At 43.5% G+C, this 20,931-nt stretch overlaps 2 protein-coding genes across 2 annotated transcripts in view; one reads left to right on the top strand and one right to left on the bottom strand.

The window, feature by feature from the left end:
- MYOM1 (myomesin 1) overlaps positions 1-8,637 on the bottom strand; it is a 156,894-nt gene extending 148,257 nt beyond the window's left edge. Inside the window, exon 1 of the mRNA XM_062201414.1 lies at positions 7,913-8,637. The gene's annotated coding sequence lies outside the window, so the exon portion shown is untranslated. The remainder of the gene's footprint in view (positions 1-7,912) is intronic.
- A 416-nt stretch (positions 8,638-9,053) lies between these two features.
- On the top strand, positions 9,054-20,036 carry LOC133767160 (myosin regulatory light polypeptide 9). The gene is made up of 4 exons (XM_062201411.1): positions 9,054-9,174; positions 14,952-15,150; positions 15,544-15,705; positions 19,546-20,036. The coding sequence occupies exons 2-4, from the start codon at positions 14,967-14,969 to the stop codon at positions 19,716-19,718; spliced, it is 519 nt and encodes a 172-aa protein (XP_062057395.1). The 5' UTR covers positions 9,054-9,174; positions 14,952-14,966; the 3' UTR covers positions 19,719-20,036.
- Positions 20,037-20,931: the final 895 nt, after the last annotated feature.

The raw sequence follows: 20,931 nt of genomic DNA, 5'->3' as shown, positions 1-20,931 counted from the left end.
GGAGTGTTCCAAATCTCTCTTCTCTATCTCACTCTCCCTTTCAAATAAAGTGAAAATAAATAAATAAAAATAGATTTTTTAAAGAAGTATGAGAGACTCAACCTACTGTCCTATGTGATCTTTCTGCTGTAGCATCATTTGGATTCAGCCTTTTCTTTTTAAGATTTATTTATTTATTTGAAAGTCAGGGTTACACAGAGAGAGAAGGAAGGCAGAGAGAGAGAGGTCTTCCATCTGCTGGTTCACTCCCCAATTGGCTGCAATAGCCAGATCTGAGCTGATCTGAAGCCAGGAGCCAGCAGCTTCTTCTGGGTCTTCCACACAGTTGCAGGGGCCTAAGAACTTGGGCCATCTTCTCCCGCTTTCCCAGGCCATAGCAGAGAACTGGATCAGAAGTGGAGCAGCCGGGACTCGAACCAGCGTCCGTATGGGATGCCAGCATTGCAGGTGGCAACTTTACCCGCTACACCACGCACTGGCCCCCTCAGCCTTTTCTAATAATGTATTTATTCAAAATACAACCATCACAGATGGTAAATTACATACAGTGCTATGCTCCATAATTAAACTAAAAGAAGAAAATTCTAGTTGGGCTCACACAAATAAACTATTATAATCGTATCACAATGACCTTGTAGGTGTAATCATTCTGTCAATCACTCTGATTTACTCACAGTGCCTTTATAGATATGTAATTATTTTTAAAAACAATGGAATGCTAGTTATTTGTTAATTTAAATTTTCTATAAAACCATCTAATGCAAACACTTTCCATCTTTTGTTTTCAAGTAACATATATATTTGTGGGTTTCAGTGTGATAATTCAATACATGTATACAATGTGTAATGATCAGAATAATTAGTATTTATATCTTATATATTTATTTTTGTCTAGAGTCTATGAATTCCTCTCTTCTAGCTCTTCATAAAACATACAATAATTTGTTACAAACTATAATCATCCTATTATGGTGTAGAACTTATTCCTCCTACCTGAGTATTTTGGTACTAGTTATTCAATCTTCCTCTACTATCCTATTCTCACCTTCCTAGCCTGTAGCAATGATTACTCTTACTTTCTTCTTCTTCTTCTTCTTCTTCTTCTTCTTCTTCTTCTTCTTCTTCTTCTTTTTTTTTTTGTGACAGGCAGAGTGGATAGTGAGAGAGAGAGACAGAGAGAAATGTCTTCCTTTTTGCCGTTGGTTCACCCTCCAATGGCCGCTGTGGCCAGTGCATCTCGCCGATCCGAAGCCAGGAGCCAGGTGCTTCTCCTGGTCTCCCATGCAGGTGCAGGGCCCAAGCACCTGGGCCATCCTCCACTGCACTCCCTGGCCACAGCAGAGAGCTGGCCTGGAAGAGGGGCAACCGGGATAGAATCCGGCACCCCAACCGGGACTAGAACCCGGTATGCCGGCGCCGCAAGGCGGAGGATTAGCCTGTTAAGCCATGGCGCCGGCCTCTTCTTCTTCTTTTTTTTTTTTTATAAATATTTATTTATTTATTTGAAAGTCAGAGTTACACAGAGAGAGGAGAGGCAGAGAGAGAGAGAGGTCTTCCTCTCCAACTGACTGCAATGGCCGGAGCTGAGCCAATCAGAAGCCAGGAGCCAGGAGCTTTTTCCGGGTCTCCCACGCAGATGCAGGGGCCCAAACACTTGGGCTATCTTCTACTTCTCTTCCAGACCAACAAGAGAGCTGGATCAGAAGTGGAACAGATAGGACACGAACCAGAGCCCATATGGGATGCTGGCGCTGCATGCTGGGGCTTTAATCCACTGCACCGCAGCACTGGCCCCAATCTTGTTTAATTTCAATATTTGTGGTTCCCACATATGAGTGAGAACATGTACTATCTGCTTTTCTGCATTTAGTTTATTTCATTTAATATCATGTCCTTTAGCTCCATCCATTTTGCCACAAATGACAGGATTTCATTCTTTTTTGTGGTTAAATAACATTCCATTGTATATATATACCACAACAAAATCTGTTTTTGTAAAATCATATAACTATAAAAGTCTTGAAATTTCAAAGGATAATTGCTCACAGAATTATAGTTTGTTTTTTAAAAAGTAGTCTTAAAGTAGATATGTTCTGTCTTCAGACTAACTCTAAGGGTATTAATAATTTATGTGAAAGAACAAACTTAATTAACAGAAGTAAATCCTAAAAGCCAAAATAAATGCATAAATTATATTTATTCACCTAGAAATCTGTCAGCTCATTTTCATTTTACAGTAACAGATGAAGTAGTTAGTAACAAATCATTATTCTATGTATAAAATAAGAAATACTTTAAAATTAAGTATAAAGAAAATTGAACTCCAACTGAAATCATGTTTTTTCTTAAGTTTCTGACTCTAGTTAACAAATAAAATCCATCTGTTGGGATGAGTGCTTGATGCAGCAGTTAAAAAGCCACTTGGGATGCCTGCATCCCGGGTCGGAGTACCTAGTTCAAGTCTCAGTTTGGCTTCCAATCTTCCTGCTGATGCACACTGTGGAAGGCAGCAGGCGAAGGCTCAAGTGTCTGGATCCCTGCCATCCACATGGGATACCTGGATTGAGTTCCTGACTCCCAGCTGCAGCGTGACTCAGTCCTGGGTATTGAAAGTATTTGAGGAATGAACCAGTAGATGGAAGATCTCTCTTCATCTGTGTGTCTGTCTCTCTCTTCCTTTCAAATAAAATGAAAGTAAATATTTTTTTTTCTTTTTTAAAAATAAGTATTTATTTCATTTATTCAAAAGGCAGAGTTATAGAGAGAGGAAGATATATATATATATATATATATATATATATATATATATATATATATATATCTTCCATCCACTGGTTAACCCCCCAAATGGCCACAATGGCCAGGGCTTGGCCAGGCAGAAAGCAGAAGCCAAGAGCTTCATCCAGGTCTCCCTGGGACCCACGGACCTGAGCCATCTCCTGCTGTTTTCCCAGGCACATTAGCAGGAAGCTGGATTGGAAGTAGAGCAGCTGAGACTCAAACCAGTGCTCATATGGGATGCTGGCACTGCAGGCGGCAGCTTAACCTGTTATGTCATGATGCCTGTATCCCCCCTTTTAAGAATTATTTATTTATTTGGAAGTCAGAGTTACAGAGAGAGAGAGAAAGATTTTACATCTGCTGGTTCACTCCCCAGATGGTGACAACGGCCATGGCTGGGTCACAACAAAGCCAGGAGCCAGGAACTTCATCTGGGTCTCCCACATGGGTAGCAGGGGCCTAAACATTTGGACCATCTTCCGCTGATTTTCCCAGGCATTAGCAGGGAGCTGGACTGGAGTGGAGCAGCCAGGATATGAACCAGTGCCTATATGGGATGCCTGTGTCACAGATGGTGACTTTACCACCATGCCACAATGATAGCCCCAGTAAATGTACTTTTCAAAGCTCACGCAGCAACAATATGGAAAAAAGAAAAGCCTGCATTTACTCATTTCATTTCTTAAACCATTTACTTAAAACATTTACTAATGTGTCAGTCATTGGGCTAGGTTCTAGGGTGACTAATTCATGCCCTCGAAGTAACCACTATGCAATTAGGTAGACAGATTCCTTAAGAATTATGTTATAATGTGATAGGTGAAGTGATGAAATGATGGATATACCACAGAAGAAAGATGTGAATAGCTGTTACATTTGAAAAAGCAAAACCAGAAAGAACCCTTCTCCTTTAAAATGTAGGGCTCAAAGGAAGAAATCTAATGATATCACCCACTGTCCACCTATTATGCAAAGCACTATGCTAGGTACAGGAAAGCTAAAACGATTACACTGACACAGGCTCTGTGTTCAAGGGTTTCCAAATTCTAATCAGTATTGCTCCAATGAAGGTGCTTTCAACAGAAGGATAAATTTGATTGTTCAGTGAGCTCCTTTGAAAGCTATGAACTTGTTAAACCCTCCTTATCTCGGAGTTACCAAATTTAAAATATGTATTTTTGGGTGAGGAGGGAGCATCTGACATCTAATCTTGCTGTTCACTGAATGACTAGAAAAATAATTTCACTTCTCTGAAGCTTCATTTTCTCAACTATAAAAAATTGGGGCTAGATTATCTCTAAGGTGATTTTCAGCTTTAAAAACCTGTGCTGACAATCCAAAAAGTAACTATTCTTGTCTTACTCATAAGCTGATTAGCAACATCCTAAGTGGAGCAGTTGGGGTTGGGGTGAAGTGTATAGGGACAGCAGGTATAGGAGGTAGATAAAATAAATCCTCTGTGATCCAAAAAGTCTACTTCTGCTTCAGAGCTCGTGTCTGAAATATTTTCTTCCCAAGAGTGTCATTTTATGGCTTTAATCCTTACTGTACTGAAAATAATCCATTAAGATGTTTCAGCATGTTGTAATTTCTTTAAGTCTTAATGTATTACCAACAGTTGAGGGGGAAGGAAGCAGGGAGAGAGTAGAAAAAGGCTGAGATAGGTCTACAGGATGTGGCCAAGGTCTCCCATTAGAAGCTAAATTTTACCTAGTTATTAAATGAACTAGTTCTAAATTAGATGAACTAGATCTAGACCTAAAATTAGATCTAGTGTTAATGTTGCCCGTATTTGGAAAATGACAAAATTTGCCAATGCAGTCAATGTCTTACATCAGGATCTACAGGCTGGAAAGGGCCCATATGAGCTTCCTCCTTGGTTGGGAATGAGGAACACTGCTGGGCCAACAGCTGACTCTGGAAAAGGGCACGCCTACAATGGTGCAGCACTGGCAGGTAAGTGGCAGAAGAGGATCCCAGCCCCTACTCAGATCCTTGCCCACTGAGCTGCTCCCTAGACTAGCCTTCGGGCCACTAGGAAACACAAACATAATTCCACAGTGGCCTTGGTTTTCTGGGGAATTCTACAATTAGCTATGAAAAAGGACTTGCCTTCTGCTCCTTTCCAGTGGCCCGTCCTTCATTCTTCTATCCTTAGTTCCTTTCTCCTTCACAAAACCTTCACTGTATCCAAACCCTCCTTATTTGCAGGAGAAGGGAGGGAAGCCTTTAGTTGTTATGATGTACTCAGCCTCAGGATAACTGGGCAAAGGCTGATAAGATACTTCCTTAGAGAGGGAAGAGTGGAGGTAGCAGTCCCTGTTGAAGCTCTCCTGGGGGCAGAGGTGCAGGAGTGACCTTGGCCTCCATCCAGAACGAAGGTTTGGCACTCCTCTTCCTAGACAACACCTTTAAGAGGTGAAGGAGGGCAGAGCTCAACGTGAATAGGCAAATCATAAACATTAAACATGTCCAAAGTCCCAAGTGAGCCTTACGCACCTTTAGCAAAGCTCAAGATAAGGAGAAGTTTGTGGTTATCTCTTTTTTTTTTTTAGAGATTTTATTTATTTATTTGACAGGTAAAGTTACAGACAGTGAGACAGAGAGACAGAGAGAAAGGTCTTCCTTCGGTTGTTTCACCCCCCAAATGGCCGCTAAGGCCGGAGCTGCACCGATCCGAAGCCAGGAGCCAGGTGCTTCTCCTGGTCTCCCATGCAGGCGCATGTGCATTTGCCTCACATGCCTCGTCCCCTCACCCTGCCCTCCTGCCCACTACTCTGGTAATGAAGGGTTGTCTACATTCTATGTTATGGCTAAGGACAAAAAATCAGTTAGGCAGCCAAAGCTAGTCAATTTTTTACATGGCTGTGGTTTGCCAAAATCTTTATCTTGGACTGAAATACTGCCCTTTCAATTATTCACTAATGGCTTGTCAGTAAATGATGCATTTGAATTTACAGAAACATGAAAACATTTCAGAATCCTGCATTTTGAGAAGACAGATGGCCCTATTAGTAATTTCACACAATGGCATTAACAACGGGAAGTAGAACCAAAGTAGAGGAAAAATTCCAAATCATGATTCTGTTCTTAACCCTAGTGGATACATTAGAAGGGATTTTTCCAAAGACCTATACAAAGTTGTGATCCATTCATTCATTCTTCAGCACTGAAGGCGCACTGTCTGAGAAAGCCTCGGTGAAGACTACAATGCGCTACAGTTACCCAGGCACCACACGGCAGAATCAGGGCTGCAGCCATGGACCTGAACAAGCTGTGTACATTAAATCCTTTACCCCTTGGCCGGCGCTGTGGTTCAATAGGCTAATCCTCCGCCTAGTGGCGCCGGCACCCCAGGTTCTAGTCCCGGTCGGGGCGCCGGATTCTGTCCCGGTTGCCCCTCTTCCAGGCCAGCTCTCTGCTGTGGCCAGGGAGTGCAGTGGAGGATGGCCCAAGTGCTTGGGCCCTGCATCCGCATGGGAGACCAGGAGAAGTACCTGACTCCTGCCTTCGGATCAGCGCGGTGTGCCGGCCGCAGCGCGCTGGCCGCGGCGGCCATTGGAGGGTGAACCAATGGCAAAAGGAAGACCTTTCTCTCTGTCTCTCTCACTGTCCACTCTGCCTGTCAAAAAAAAAAAAAAAAAATCCTTTTCCCCTTAAAACCTTCAGAAAGGGGCCGGCACTGTGGCACAGTGGGTTAACGCCCTGGCCTGAAGCGCTGGCATCCCATATGGGTGCTGGTTCTAGTCCCGGCTGCTCCACTTCCAATCCAGTTCTCTGCTATGGCCTGAGAAAGTAGTAGAAGATGGCCCAGGTCCTTGGGCTCCTGCACCCGCATGGGAGACCCGGAAGAAGCTCCTGGCTCCTGACTTCGGATCAGCGCAGCTCCAGCCGTTGCGGCCATCTGGGGAGTGAACCAGCGGATGGAAGACCTCTCTCTCCGCCTCTCCTTCTCTCTCTGTGTAACTCTGACTTTCAAATAAATAAATAAATCTTAAAAAAAAAAAAACCTTTCATATAAAACTAATTGAATTAGAAAATCCTGTAAGGTAGGCAGGACAGATGTTAGTCCCATTTCCTACATCAGAAAACTGAGCCTCAGATCAGCTGGCTGCCTTGCCCTCAGGGAAGGATCAGAAATGGAACCAAGTTTCCAAACTGTGGGTAAAAACGTGGAAAGGAGATTCTCATCAGAGGGCAAAGATCTTTGGGTCCAAAAGGATAGATATACCAGAAGGAGCCAGAGGAGTCTGCCCATGCACATCTAATATGAAAACAGATGGCATGCTAAGAGGATTTTATTATTCCATATTGGCTTTCTGCCCTTTGTATAGCCGAAGTTACCTGAGCAATGAATAAATCAGCGATCACACGGTGCACAGTTCCCGTTACTCTTCAGCTACCCAGCTCTCTGCCCACCTCCAGACAGCCCGGCCCGCTGCTTGCTTTGCCTGCAATAACTCTCTCCTCTGCCTCCCCACCGACTTCTAGGATTAATTGTCTAATTGTCCTTCAGGGGACACCTTCCGCAAGTCCCCAGACGTCTTTCCTCCTCTGTGCTCCCTCAGTAGGCCTGACCTAATTGCACTGTAGTGTTCCAATACCCATCAATTTGTCTATTTTACGCCCCCACCCCTCCACCGCATCCCAGAGGCAGCAACTACCACGACGTTCCGTTTCAAAAAGCACAAACCACAGTCCCCACCACCGTGCTCGGTACAGCAGCTGCCGTTTAATAATTGTAAAGAAGCCATATAGAACATTGCTTTCAAGCTGAGGGGAAAACCAAACCGACTTTTCTCCACTCCGGGCTCAAGTTGTTTTCCCGTAGGCCAGCAGGGCCGGGGAAGGCTCGCACTCTCGCTGGTGGCAGGCCGCCACCCTGTGGACATGTTTACGCACTGCAGGCGGCCGCCCTTCCTCGGGCTGTCCCTACCTTCCCGGACGAGTCGGCCACCTGGGACTCCTATTACATCGAGGACTTCCCAGGACCTGCCCTTCAGGCTCTGGTTCAATGGGTTGGGGATGAACGACTCAATTATTTGTGGTTTTCACTTGTACCCCAAGGTGCTGTCAAGGAAGTATACTAATCACCTCTGTTTCAGTCGCTTACAGAATTCGGAATAATTACCTTCCTCCAAGAAAGAAACTGGATCTGACGAATATCTAGAGTATCCTACTCGGCAACCTTTAGAGCAGCGTTCCCTTCTCAGGAGCATGATTCAAGGGAGGGCCGGGTTTGAGGGAGAAGGCTACAGGGCACCCCAAACTTCAGAACCGTTCTGGCAACGCGGGCCCAACTATGTCACTGGACCCGGGGCTAGGCTGACGATCTGCACGCTCCGGACCCGGGTCCCTCTGCTCCCAGGTGAGGCGGGCACGCAGCTGTGCAGTCCACACCGACCCTGCGCGGAAAATGACAGAACCGGGGGAGGCTTTTCTGGAAGCCGGAAAGCCGTCCTAGGCAAGGAGAGCTGAGGAAAAACGGGCCCGACATTTACCCCTATTTTCGCCCAAGCCGCTAGGCTTCGTCGTAGTGAGAGGTAGGGCAGGAGCTGCCCATCTGCCTAGCCGGATCCAAGTCAGCCTCTCCTGGTTAATCAGGGTCAAGCGGCTTGGGTAGGACAAAAACACCAGCGAGTTTCCGAAGAGGAAGTCAGTCTTCAGGCACTCGTGACCTATCAAGTCCGCCCAGGCCACACAGATGGCCCCCGACACGTCACAATGTCTTCTGTGTGGAACGGGTGGGATTCTTCCTAAAGCAACCCCACATAGATGAACCTGCTCGCGCAAAGCCGCCCTTCCCCGGCTTCCAGCAAACTTCCAAGCCGGCCAGGCGGGCTCCCAGACGCCCCGCGGGGCGTCGCTGCGCAGACGCACTAGCGCCCGGAGGCGTGGCAAGGCTGGTCACGTGGGCTCCGCGGGCCGCTCGGCGACTTCCCTACAAGGACTTGGGCTAGCGGGCCCCGCCCTTCGCCGCGCCCTGGAATGTGCCGAGAGGCCAAGCCACAGGACAGACGCAACCATCCGCCGACAGGAGGGGGGGACGGAGAGTTCCATTGCAAGAAGAATTACAGAAAACGAGAAAACTCAGGAATTAGATCCAACGAGCCGGAACACACCCTCTATTTTCTAAGTCGCTCGCTTTATACTTGCTTCCCGCGCACTCGGGCAATACTGCGCCTGCTATCAATCACACCGGCCACCTCCCTCCCGGTTACCCTTGCGTTAAGTCAGGCCCATTCTGTCGGCCAGGAATGGTGACTGGGCTTCCTTCCGGTTTGCAAAGCAAAGGCCGGAAGTGTTGGCTTGTAGCTGCTCTCCGTGTGGCAAGGTGGTGGTGGCCGCAGCGAGCGCTTCCCCGAGGCTCTCTGGTTCTCGCGCCTGTGTAGGGTGAGTGGTGCTCGCGGGAGGGCGCGGGAGGCCCAGCCCGTGCGCTCGTCTCTGCGGGGCGGCTGCGACAGCAGCGGCCGTCCGCCGTGGTCCTCCGGCTCCGGCAGGGCACCTGGACAGGTGTACCAGCCGGACTCCCGGTTACGAGCTGGGGGCTAGCTTCGGGATGGAGGCCGCAGGCGGAAGTGGCCCCGACTCTCACTTCGCTCCTGTGCCCAAACTTGGAGCTCGGGAAATGTGGCTTAGCTCGCTGGCGCCTTGAGCTTGGGCGACTGCCGAGCCCGCGAAACCCGAGACCCAGGGCGCTGACTCCGGGACTATGTTTAGCTTCTAACGTAAACTTGCCCGATTCCAGAGCGTTTGCGCAAAAAACGTAGCCCAGTGTTCCCCGAGCTGCAGCTGTGCAAGTGCGTCTGGAGCTCAACTTGGATTTCGGCACCCGTAATCGGGACTTTTCTAAGTGATATATGGACAAACAGGGGCTTGGGGTTTAGTTTGCGGCTCGAGCAAAAACTCCAAAATACAATACCATGCCTTGGGTGTAGACTCGGGGCTAAGTCAGTTCTCCAAAGAAGTGTCGTATATGAAAGCGTGTGTCCGTTCCAGCGAACTGGAAGAGAAGTACGCGTTCAGATTAGATATTAGCTTTTTAAATGCAAAAGGTTTCATATGTAAACATGAAGAAGGCGAATAGTTCTTAAAATTGCTGTTATTTGTTTTGTGGTCTGGAAGCACTTTGGTAGGAGTTACTTTGTCTAGTGGTAAGAACTTTAGGGTGTGGCAGTCTTAGAGAACTGGTCCTGCTCCCAACCGGAAGTTTGAATAAGATGTGAAAACTTGGTTTGGTTAGACCGGAAGCACCAACCTGAAAACTAACTTTAAAAAATTGTGGTTAGTGCTAAAAAATTACTTAGCTTAAAAAAAAAAATGAATTGATTGAGATGGTAGATTTGGTCCGGATTTGGAAAGCCGACCAAATTCTGGGTGCTGCCACATGCAGTGCTTGCTAAAATGGGAGTTTTTTATTAACGAATATATCATATTTCCTGGAATGTTATCGTTTTTTCTGTCAAAAACTAGATTATTTTATATTTATTACCATTTTACAAATGGTGGACTCTGGGATTTTTAAGTAAAGCAATCGAAAGTATATATTAGCATGGATTATCCCTCTTTTATGGATTATGTAGGTTTTTCAAAATCTCTTTCTGGGTTCCTAGCCCTGAAAAGTCTTCTGGTTGCCCTTGGTGTGTGGAGAGAGAGCATTTTTGAGGATGTCTCTCTGTCTTGTGTTTCTCCCACCTCTTAATCTAGTCTGAGATCTTCCTTGGTTTGCGTCTCTCCTTTTGTTTTAGCCCATAATGATTCATTTAGCCTGTCAAGCAAAGAAAAAAAAATCATACATTCTTTGCTACCAGCATTCCCCTCCCATGACTTAGAAAGTTGTGCTCCTTTAGGTCTGTAAACTGGATTTCCTCCTCAGTCCGTGACTGAAGTCCTCATATGTTTTGTAGAACCCTGTTTTGCAACTCGCCCTGCTCTCAAATTTTTTTTTTTTTTAATGATTTAGTTGATTTATTTGAGTTACAGGGAGAGGTAGAGACAGATTTTCTATCCACTAGTTCACTCTCCAAACGGCAGCAAAGCTGGAGCTGAGCCGATCCACAGCTAGGAACCAGGAGCCTCTTCCTGGTCTCCTACCTGAGTGCAGGGCCATCTTCTGCTTTCCAGGCACAGTAGCAGGGAGCTAGATGGGAAGTGGAGCAGCTGGGACTCCAGCTGGTGCCCATGTGGAATGCCAGTGTCTCAGGCTCGGGCTTTAACCTGCTGTGCCACAACACCGGCCCCATTGCTGTCAGTTTTCACAAGACAAATATCCCTCCTCATCAAAGATCTTTCATTCAATCCTTCAAAAATACTCAACTTTGAGTGAAAATCTTATAATTTGGAAATCTCAGATGCTTACCTGACCATCTTCCTATACATCTCAAAGAATACTTAATTGATTATGAAATATTTCCAATCTTATTTCATCATTTTTTTAGACTTACATGAGAGTTGTGCATTTGTTGAAGTCTGTTATATGAACAGTTGGGGAGAAAGTAAAATTCGTAGCAAACCAGTCATGGCAAAGAGGACACTGACCATACCAGAAATGATTTACTCCTTGTGATCCTGATTTGAATCCTACCCATGTTTATTCTACTCATTCTTTGAGTTTGGTAGAAAATAATCCCACTACAGGATACTTATTTTAGAATAACTGTGAAGCTGGACTTTCTCTGCTAAAAGGCCATTTTGAAACCAGAAAGGTCAGAAACCAGCCTTTTTGAAAAAGGCTCAGATAGTCACTTCCCTAACATTACACTATTGGTTTTTGATATAATTAACTACCTTAATTTGTTAGCACTAAGCCAAAAACCTGAATCTTTTAATTCCAAACATATCATGTACTTTTCAGATGATATATATATATATATATATATATTTAAAGTCTCTCCTCCTATCCCAGTCTTAAAGAAACCCATGAAGATCTTTTCTGCATGCAGAGTATTTGAAAATCATGTGCCACCTTATGAGGTATTTTTCATTATTGCCACACATTGTTTTGGCTTTAGAGTCATACCGTTGGAATGAAAACTATGGGACTCATTTCCTAAGTTGAACCAATGACCACATTTCTTTATAGTTGTCTCCTCAACTATATTTTAAGCTTCTTGAAGATCAGAAACATGTCTTAAATTTCTTAATTTTTAACTAGTATTCAGCAGTAATGACATTTGATACACTTTAGCATAATTAACTGGGCTTAGTAAAGTTGATAAGATTAAGTATTGAATGAGTTAAAGAAAAGTTCTGTGTGAGACCAGTCAGTTCTGATGGAAAAAAAACCTACTTTTTAACTTTGAAAAATGTCTAGTGCATTTATAAATTTTAAAAAAAGCATGATTGGGCCGGCGCCGCGGCTCACTAGGCTAATCCTCCGCCTTGCGGCGCTGGCACACCGGGTTCTAGTCCCGGTTGGGGCACCGATCCTGTCCCGGTTGCCCCTCTTCCAGGCCAGCTCTCTGCTGTGGCCAGGGAGTGCAGTGGAGGATGGCCCAAGTCCTTGGGCCCTGCACCCCATGGGAGACCAGGAGAAGCACCTGGCTCCTGGCTTCGGATCAGCGCGGTGCGCTGGTCGCAGCGCGCCAACCGCGGCGGCCATTGGAGGGTGAACCAACGGCAAAAGGAAGACCTTTCTCTCTGTCTCTCTCTACTGTCCACTCTGCCTGTAAAAAAATAAAAAATAAAAATAAAAAAAAAAAGCATGATTGAAAGAATACAAAATTCAAAACCATACAATGAACATAAAACTTTACAGTCAAAACTGTAAATACATTTTTAAAAAGGAATCTAGAGGACCCTGTAGTAACCTGAGATTTTGTAGATTAAAAAATTGGTCTGTTGGCCAGCGCTGCGGCTCACTTGGCTAATCCTCTGTCTAGTGGCGCCGGCACACCGGGTTCTAGTCCCGGTCGGGGTGCCGGATTCTGTCCCGGTTGCCCCTCTTCGAGGCCAGCTCTCTGCTATGGCCCGGGAAGGCAGTGGAGGATGGCCCAAGTGCTTGGCCCTGCACCTGCATGGGAGACCAGGAGAAGCACCTGGCTCCTGGCTTCGGATCAGCGCGGTGCAGCTGCCATTGGAGGGTGAACCAACGGCAAGGGAAGACCTTTCTCTCTGTCTTTCTCTCTCACTGTTCACTCTGCCTGTCAAAAATAAAATAAATTAATTAATTAATTTTAAAAATTGGTCTGTTAACCATTTGAGTTGAGCTCTTATTATTAAGTTTCTTTGTTCTTAAAGTAACTGACATTTCTGCATTATCAGGGAAAGACAGTGTTGTCAAACAAAACAGAGTATTTTTAAAGACAAGCAAAGGCAAGCCATGTCTAAAATATTCAAGAGTTATAAGCTGGTAAATATGTACCACTTATTGGGCCTCAGCCACTTACCCTAAGGCCTTGAGTGCATTTCAGAGATGGAGGAATAATACTTCATAACTCCTTGTAGTTTTTAAAAACAGCACTTTGAATTGAGAGGAAAAACGGTAGCTCTACATAGTTTAGATGATAATGGGACTTATTGGCTTCCAAAAGTGTAGAGAATGAAAATACATGTTCTTGAGTGCTTTAGATAAGTCATGAAAGGCATCCACCTAAAAATATGTAAAGGAAACAAGGAAATCCAGGGGGATATACATAATCATTTCTGTGTAGTAGATGGTATATCTTTCCAACAACACATTCCAGTGTGTTGCCAAGAGTGCTATATTGGATGGACTGGAATTTGTGACTACCCTGTGGAATTTCCTGCTAAAATCTGAAGACTGATAGCTTAAAAAATTTAAGGCAGAGTTTTCAGTTTATTGCCATAATTGAATTTTAGTCTGAGTCTTGTATATTCAATTTTTTAAAATTCATAGGAAACCTTATATTCTATGGATCACTCTGGAGTGCTGAGTTCTAGGTAGTTCATTCTTTGCAGTCCATAGGCTTTATTTTTAGAGCAAGGGCATAGTGTTTTGCCACATCATAGCTAAATGTTGTTTTCAGAACGTAAGCTTTAAAATTGTTGTCCTGGTCAAAGAGTGATATCAGTGGTGCCTATTTTAGACCAGTGTGGAAGAATATAACTCAATACTTGCCTTACTCTTGCTGGTCAGAGATTTTGCAGACTATCTTCTCCACCTCAGCTCTAAAGGATGGTATGGTAGAATTTTATTATCCAATGACTATGGGATTTTAAACTTCAAACAGATTTTTATAGCCTAAAAATTGAGAGATGAAAGAGAGATTGTCTTTTATTTTAGATATTATTAGATGCTGTATTTGTCAACTTAAATTTTAAAGGAACGAGTTTAGACACTTAGGGAGCAAAGATGTTGTCTAAAGCTTTTCTAAAGCTAAATTGCTTTTAAAACTTGTTCTTTGATTTCTGTTTAGAGGTCTTAGTTATTTCAAATGATTTAGTGTGGCTCTAATGTGAGAAACTGGTTTGTGTTTGGATAGAGTGCAGTGTCTATAAAACTTAATTATAGATGAGTTAACTTCATTTTTCTATACCTTGCCATTAGTCTTTCAACAGATAAGTTTCCTGAGCTACTTGGAGTCTAGAAGACAGGGTACAATGAGAAAGTTGAAAGGGGAAGAATGATGTTTGGCATTAGAGGTTAGGAGATAAAGCCCTGTTCCATTATTTAGTCCTCTTTCCTGCATCCTTGCCTTTTTCCTTCCCATAGAATAGTCAGCTCATTGAGAAGGCTACAGAAGGATGGTCCTAATGAAAATGAGTTAGTATTTCTCGACACCCCTGTAACATTGGTATAAAACTGGTACTGTTTCGCAGGTGCCTAACTTCTGAACTCTTGTATTTTTTTTTTTACTAAAAGAGTAGATTTGGTTATCCTATGTTAGGTTAGACGGTAGTACTGGGGATTGTAATCCTATTGATATGCTGTGAGCTTTGAGTTAATCATGGTTGTAGTTTGGAATATGAAATTAGTGATGGGTCATTTATAAAACTTCACAACTTACATGGTGTGTAAACTGAAAGCATCAGTCTAGATGGTTTTGCTTAGTTGAGAGGTTGTTAGCAAGTGATATTATTCTGCTAAAGAGACATCACTTTCCAGTTCAAACCTATCAGGAGGACTGATTGTCAGTCATTGCTTTGACTCAACCTTAAGTAATTTTAGATGTTGACTTTTTTCCCCTTGCATTTCCTTTCCTAATTAGGACTTAACCACCACCATGTCGAGCAAAAGGGCAAAGACCAAGACCACCAAGAAGCGCCCTCAGCGCGCCACGTCCAATGTGTTTGCTATGTTTGACCAGTCACAGATTCAGGAGTTCAAAGAGGCCTTCAACATGATTGATCAGAACCGAGACGGTTTCATCGACAAGGAGGATTTGCATGATATGCTTGCTTCACTGGGTAATGCTTATCTGAACATATTGGATAGAATTTCTATAATACTTTCCATGTTTATGTCGTGAGTCTTAAAGCTCTCTGACTCTAGTCTGATGAGTCTACTAAGAATCAGTCTAGAGCAATGTTTTCCGTTTGGACTACCTTCAGGGGCCGTGTGTGTGTGTAACAATGCTGATTTTGGTTGTAAAAGAAATATTATTTCTGTAACATTGCAATGAAATATACAATCTTCAGACTTTTAATATAAGGCTATATTCATTGATAAGACTTTTTTCCAAAATCTTTTTGCTGTCATAAATGCAAACAGCAAACTGTATGAATAATTTCTCTAAAATGTTTACAACACTTAATAGTTGATATTTTTATAATGTACTTATGTTTCCTGCCTTCTTATAGGGAAAAATCCAACTGATGAGTATCTGGATGCCATGATGAATGAGGCTCCAGGCCCCATCAATTTCACCATGTTTCTCACCATGTTTGGTGAGAAGTTGAATGGCACAGATCCAGAAGATGTCATCAGAAATGCTTTTGCTTGCTTTGATGAAGAGGCAACTGGTAAGTCAGAGATAACCTTTAGTTACAAAGTGATTTAATTTTTAGTTTTCATAACTAAAATATACAATAACTTTTAAAATATGATAACACCCTCACATCATATCACCCCTATTTTAGCTTATTTATAATTTACTTTGGTGCCTCCTCTCTTAAATATTAATAGTTTCCAATTTAATAAATTGCATTTGAACATTTTGGGGACTATATTTTATTAGAATGCTAATTTCACGAGCGTTTAGGCTCAGTAAATTTGTGATGAATGAAAAACCTATATCATTGGGTGAAGTGTACAATGCTCTAGATTGTGGCACCAGCACAATCATGTGTCAACAAGGAATCTCTCAGCTGTAAAATTACTTAAATCTGATATCTAATCTCTGTTTTAAAATAAACCCAGCAGACCTTGGGCTCTGTAATCAGACTGCCTGTTTCAAATTCCTCTTCGGCTACTTAATAGCTGTATAATTTTGGACAAGCTACTTCTCTGGACCTTTGGGATTTGTAAAATACGCAATAGTATTACCTACCTCTTAGGGTTGTGGAAATTAAATGAAGAAATGAGGTAAAGTATATAAAGTGCTTAAGATACTGTCTGACAGAGTTAACTCTCAAAAACAAAATGTTAACTACTTAAATGCTCAATGTTTTCAATGGACAACATATAAGGGAATATTTTCTAGGATTCCTAACACACATAGTGTGGCCATGTGTTTGTGGACAAGGAAGGCATACCTTTTGGTTATATGCATTTCTTGGAGTTTTTTTTTTTTTTAAAGACTATTTATTTGATAGGCAGAGAGAGAGAGACAGAGAGGTCTTCCATCCGCTGGTTCACTCCCCACATGGCCACAATGGCCGGAACCGCGCCGATCCTACGCCAGGAGCCAGGAGCTTCTTCCCAATCTCCCACACAGGTGCAGGGACCCAAGGACTTAGGCCATCTTCTATTGATTTTCCAGACCATAGCAGAGAGCTGGATCAGAAGTGGAGCTGCCAGGACTTGAACTGATGCCCATATGGGATGCTGGCACTGCAGGCAGTGGCTTTACCCACTATGCCACAGCGCCAGCCCCTCTTGGACTATTTTTATTAAAGACTGGGTGGTTGTCAGGGCCTGGGGTAACCAGATTGCTGAGGTAACCATAGTCTCCTCACTCTGGGTTTCAGTGCTCTCCATAATATGGCCTGACTTTCAAGTAGACCGCCCTCTACTCTTGTGTCATTTCATACCTTCGTTACAGACTGCACAATGCATTATTGTGCTAACTTAACCTCCACCATTTCTTCTTCTCTGCCTTTCTCATCACACCATTTCTCCACTGAGCCTTTTATAATCAAAAGTCTTAACGGTTATTTCCATAAGGGGTAGGATGGAGGAAAAGGCAGAGGAGACTGGCTTTTTTCTCCCCTGAAGACACTTCTGTATTGCTTGACTGTTTTACCATGAGCATTTTTTGATAGAAAAGAGTAAAACTGAAAAAAACAAACTGTTATAGCCACAAACTCATCTCAGTAGTCATACCCATTAGTAAACCTTGTTTGTGGTTTTTTTTAAAAAGTTATTTACTTGAAAGGCAGAATTAGAGAAAGACAGAGGGAGAGACAGAGAATGATCTTCCATCCTCTGGGTCATTCCTCAAACAACTGCAATGGCTAGGGCTAGGCCAACAGAAGCCAGGAGCCTGGAACTGCATCCAATTGTGTGGCAGGAGCCCAAGCCATCTTCTTGGGCTATCTTCTGCTTTGCCAGTCACCTCATTATCAGTATATTAGGTTTTTAAAAATTTTTTAATTTATTTTTTAAAGATTTATTTATTTATTTGAAAGGCAGAGTTACAGAGAGGCAGAGGCAGAGAGAGAGGGAGAATCTTCCATCCACTGGTTCACTCCCCAGATGACCGCAATGGCTGGAGCTGGGCCTATCAGGTGCAGGGGCCCAAGCACTTGGGCCACCTTCTACTGCTTTCCTAGGCCATAGCAGACAGCTGGATCGGAAGTGGAGCAGCCAGGACTCGAATTGGCGCCCATATGGGATGCTGGCAGTGCAGGCAGCAGTCTACCGCTAAACCACAGTGCTGGCCCCAGTATAATAGGTTTTTCTTAAATATATATATATTTTAAAATATATATTTAAATATAAATAAATATAATAATAAATAATATATATATATTTAAAAGGCAGGATTACAGAGAGAGGGAACGAGAGAGAGAGAGAAAGATCTTCCATCCACTGGTTCACTCCCTAAATGGCCACAATGGCTGTGGCTGGGCCAGGTCGAAGCCAGGAGCCAGAAGCTGCTTCTGGGCCTCCCACATGGATGCAAGAGCTCTAGCACTTGGGCCATCATCCACTGCCCTCTCAGGTACATTAGCAGGGAGCAGCTAAGACAAGCTGGTGCCTATGTGGAATACCTCTTGCAGGTAGCAGCTTTACATGGAGCAGCTGGAACTCCAACCGGCGCCCATATGTGATGCAGGTGCTGCAGGCTGGGTCTTTACCCCGCTGTGCCACAGTGCCAGCTCCCTAGTTTTGTTTTGTTTGAGAGATAGAGTGCTCCCCTGGGCTGGCTCACTTCTCAGATACCCACAGTGGACTAGGCTGAGCCAAGGCTAGAGCCAAAGCTGAGATCTGGGAACTCAATCCAGGTTTCCCATGTAGGTGGAAGTGATCCAACTGCTTGAGCTTTTACCTACTGCCACCCAGGGAACGCATTAGCAGGAAGCTGGAGTTGGGAGCGAGAGGCAGGTTTTGAAGCTAGGCACTTCTGTGTGAGACACTAGTGTTTTTAGAGCTAGGCCAGACGTCTTCCCCGAGGTTTTTTTGTTTTTGTGCTCTAAGTTGATTCTTAGGCAGGTTTAATGAGAACGCTGGAATGAAAAGTCAGAAGAAAAACAAGCCTTTTGGCTCACCACCAAAAGTTCCTGCTGCCTAGCATAGTGTCTGTGCAATAGCTGATGTTGAGCCTGGTTCTGCTTGGCATATATATGTTAGATTTGTAAACATTAAAAATCTCCCATTATGTGTGAAAAAACCAAAGTTGGAGGTGAAGTGAAATAGATGAAATAACAGCTTTTTAGAAGTGAGCCTGAGGGCTGGCGCTGCGGCTCACTGGGCTAATCCTCCGCCTAAGGCGCCGGCACACCGGGTTCTAGTCCCGGTAGGGGTGCCAGATTCTGTCCCGGTTGCCCCTCTTCCAGGCCAGCTCTCTGCTATGGCCCGGGAGTGCAGTAGAAGATGGCCCAAGTCCTTGGGCCCTGCACCCGCATGGGAGACCAGGGGAAGCACCTAGCTCCTGGCTTCGGATCAGCGCGATGCGCTGGCCATGGCGACCATTGGAGGGTGAACCAACAGCAAAAGGAAGACCTTTGTCTCTGTCTCTCTCTCTCTCTGTCTACTCTGCCTGTCAAAAAAAAAAAAAGGAAGTGAGCCTGAGGACTAGTATTCTCCCCTGTAGCATTTTATTGATGTTTGTGATATGGTATCGGCTGTAGTGTGGCAGGATGTAATACTTGCTCTGAAAATAGGTGTAACCATTCATGCTACTTTAAGGAACCCTGAGGCTTGGGTTCCTCGGTCACACTACATTACTTTTGTTTGGGCCTAGGTTTAGTCCCTGTCATCAGAAGCTAGGGGTGGCGCAGATTAGTTGGTGGAGCAAAGTAATACCACTGAGCAGCTGGGCATTTTGCATTCTTTGCTGAAGCTGTCGTAAGCAGGTAGAAACCCTACACTTCATAAATTCGTGTTAAACGCATAGTACATGCTTCGTGAAGTGTAGATGGTGGCCGTAATTAATCCTCAGGGTGGTATGTATTCTGATCTCATTTTTCATTCACCAGGCACCATTCAGGAGGACTACCTGAGAGAGCTGCTGACAACCATGGGAGACCGGTTTACAGACGAGGAGGTGGACGAGCTGTACAGAGAAGCTCCCATTGACAAAAAGGGGAACTTCAATTACATTGAGTTCACACGCATCCTTAAACATGGAGCGAAAGACAAGGATGACTGAGAGAACTTCATATTCCAGCCAAATGTTCCTTGTTGCCACTTTGGGTATTTCTGAGATTTTTCTCTTAGAGCCTGTTGCATGCCGTTAGCTTTACAGCTTTTGCCTTTCTTGTTGTATTTATTCTCAGCCATTTGGGGCACATGTATCTTTATAATCAGACTGGAAATGGGACTTTTTGTCATTTTCAGATTAGAAAATAGGGTAATTTAACTTACCACCCCTCCCATAACTGTAGTCTATACAGAGTTGATATATTTTTTCAGAGAAAGTTATCCATTGAATTTTTTCTGAACCATCATTAAACTTTATGATAAAATACCTATTTGTTTAAACTTTTTATTTGTCAGAATTGGCTTTTGTTATAGTTGCATCTTTCAAAGAAAGGTAGATGAGGTAAATCCTAGAAAATGATATGGCTGTTAGACCTCTCCCAAATTCAGTCCAGTTTTCCTAACAATACTGTCTCCTCTACTGCCTGTTCCAAAGAAATCTATTTTTAAGTGTGTTAAATTTTAAAAAATTAAAAAAAAATTTCCTCTGGAATTTGAATATACATGGTAGTTTTAATAGCTTTAAGTCCTTGAGTTTGCCAACATTCCTGATGTATCTGTTTGAAGCCTTTTAAAACTGTTTTAGTCCCAAAGGTTCTGCTTTTACCAAAAAGATAGATTTTGGTGTTTGATTTCAAACTGTTGGAGATATAATGCAGCTTTTTTTATTGTAAATAGTGTTTTTTTTTTAAATACAATACTTACTATTAAAAGACCATACTTGTTATGAAGAGAGTCATCCTAAGTCCATGTAAGAATTTTGGACATTCCTGACCTGCCCATAGTCAAAACAGCTGCAGCTGCATGCCAGGGAAAGTGAGGTCATTATTTCAGTCCTAAAAATAACTTCTGCTGTTTGCAGAAATGCAGTTAATCAGGGAGTGGTAGATAGTTATATTCTCTTTGAGCTTCAAAAATTTAACTGTTAAAGCTTCATGAGCTGTAAACTATTTGAAACAAAAAGTTGGTCAAAAAGAATGCCAATTAACCTACCAAGATGAGTAACTGACAATTACTTTAATAACTTCAAGTTTTATGCTTCTACTAACAAGCCTATCCTTTGACAAAACCATGACCTCATTCAGTAAGCAATTACTGAATGCCTTCTGGAAGCTGGCCTTTATGCTCAGTAGGATGAGTGAGCTACATCCTTTAACCTGGAA

This window comes from Lepus europaeus, chromosome 9 (genome assembly GCF_033115175.1).
Source record: "Lepus europaeus isolate LE1 chromosome 9, mLepTim1.pri, whole genome shotgun sequence".
Classification (NCBI taxonomy): domain Eukaryota; kingdom Metazoa; phylum Chordata; class Mammalia; order Lagomorpha; family Leporidae; genus Lepus; species Lepus europaeus.
Note: the sequence above shows the minus strand (reverse complement) of the source record. Positions and strands in the feature narration are given on the sequence as shown.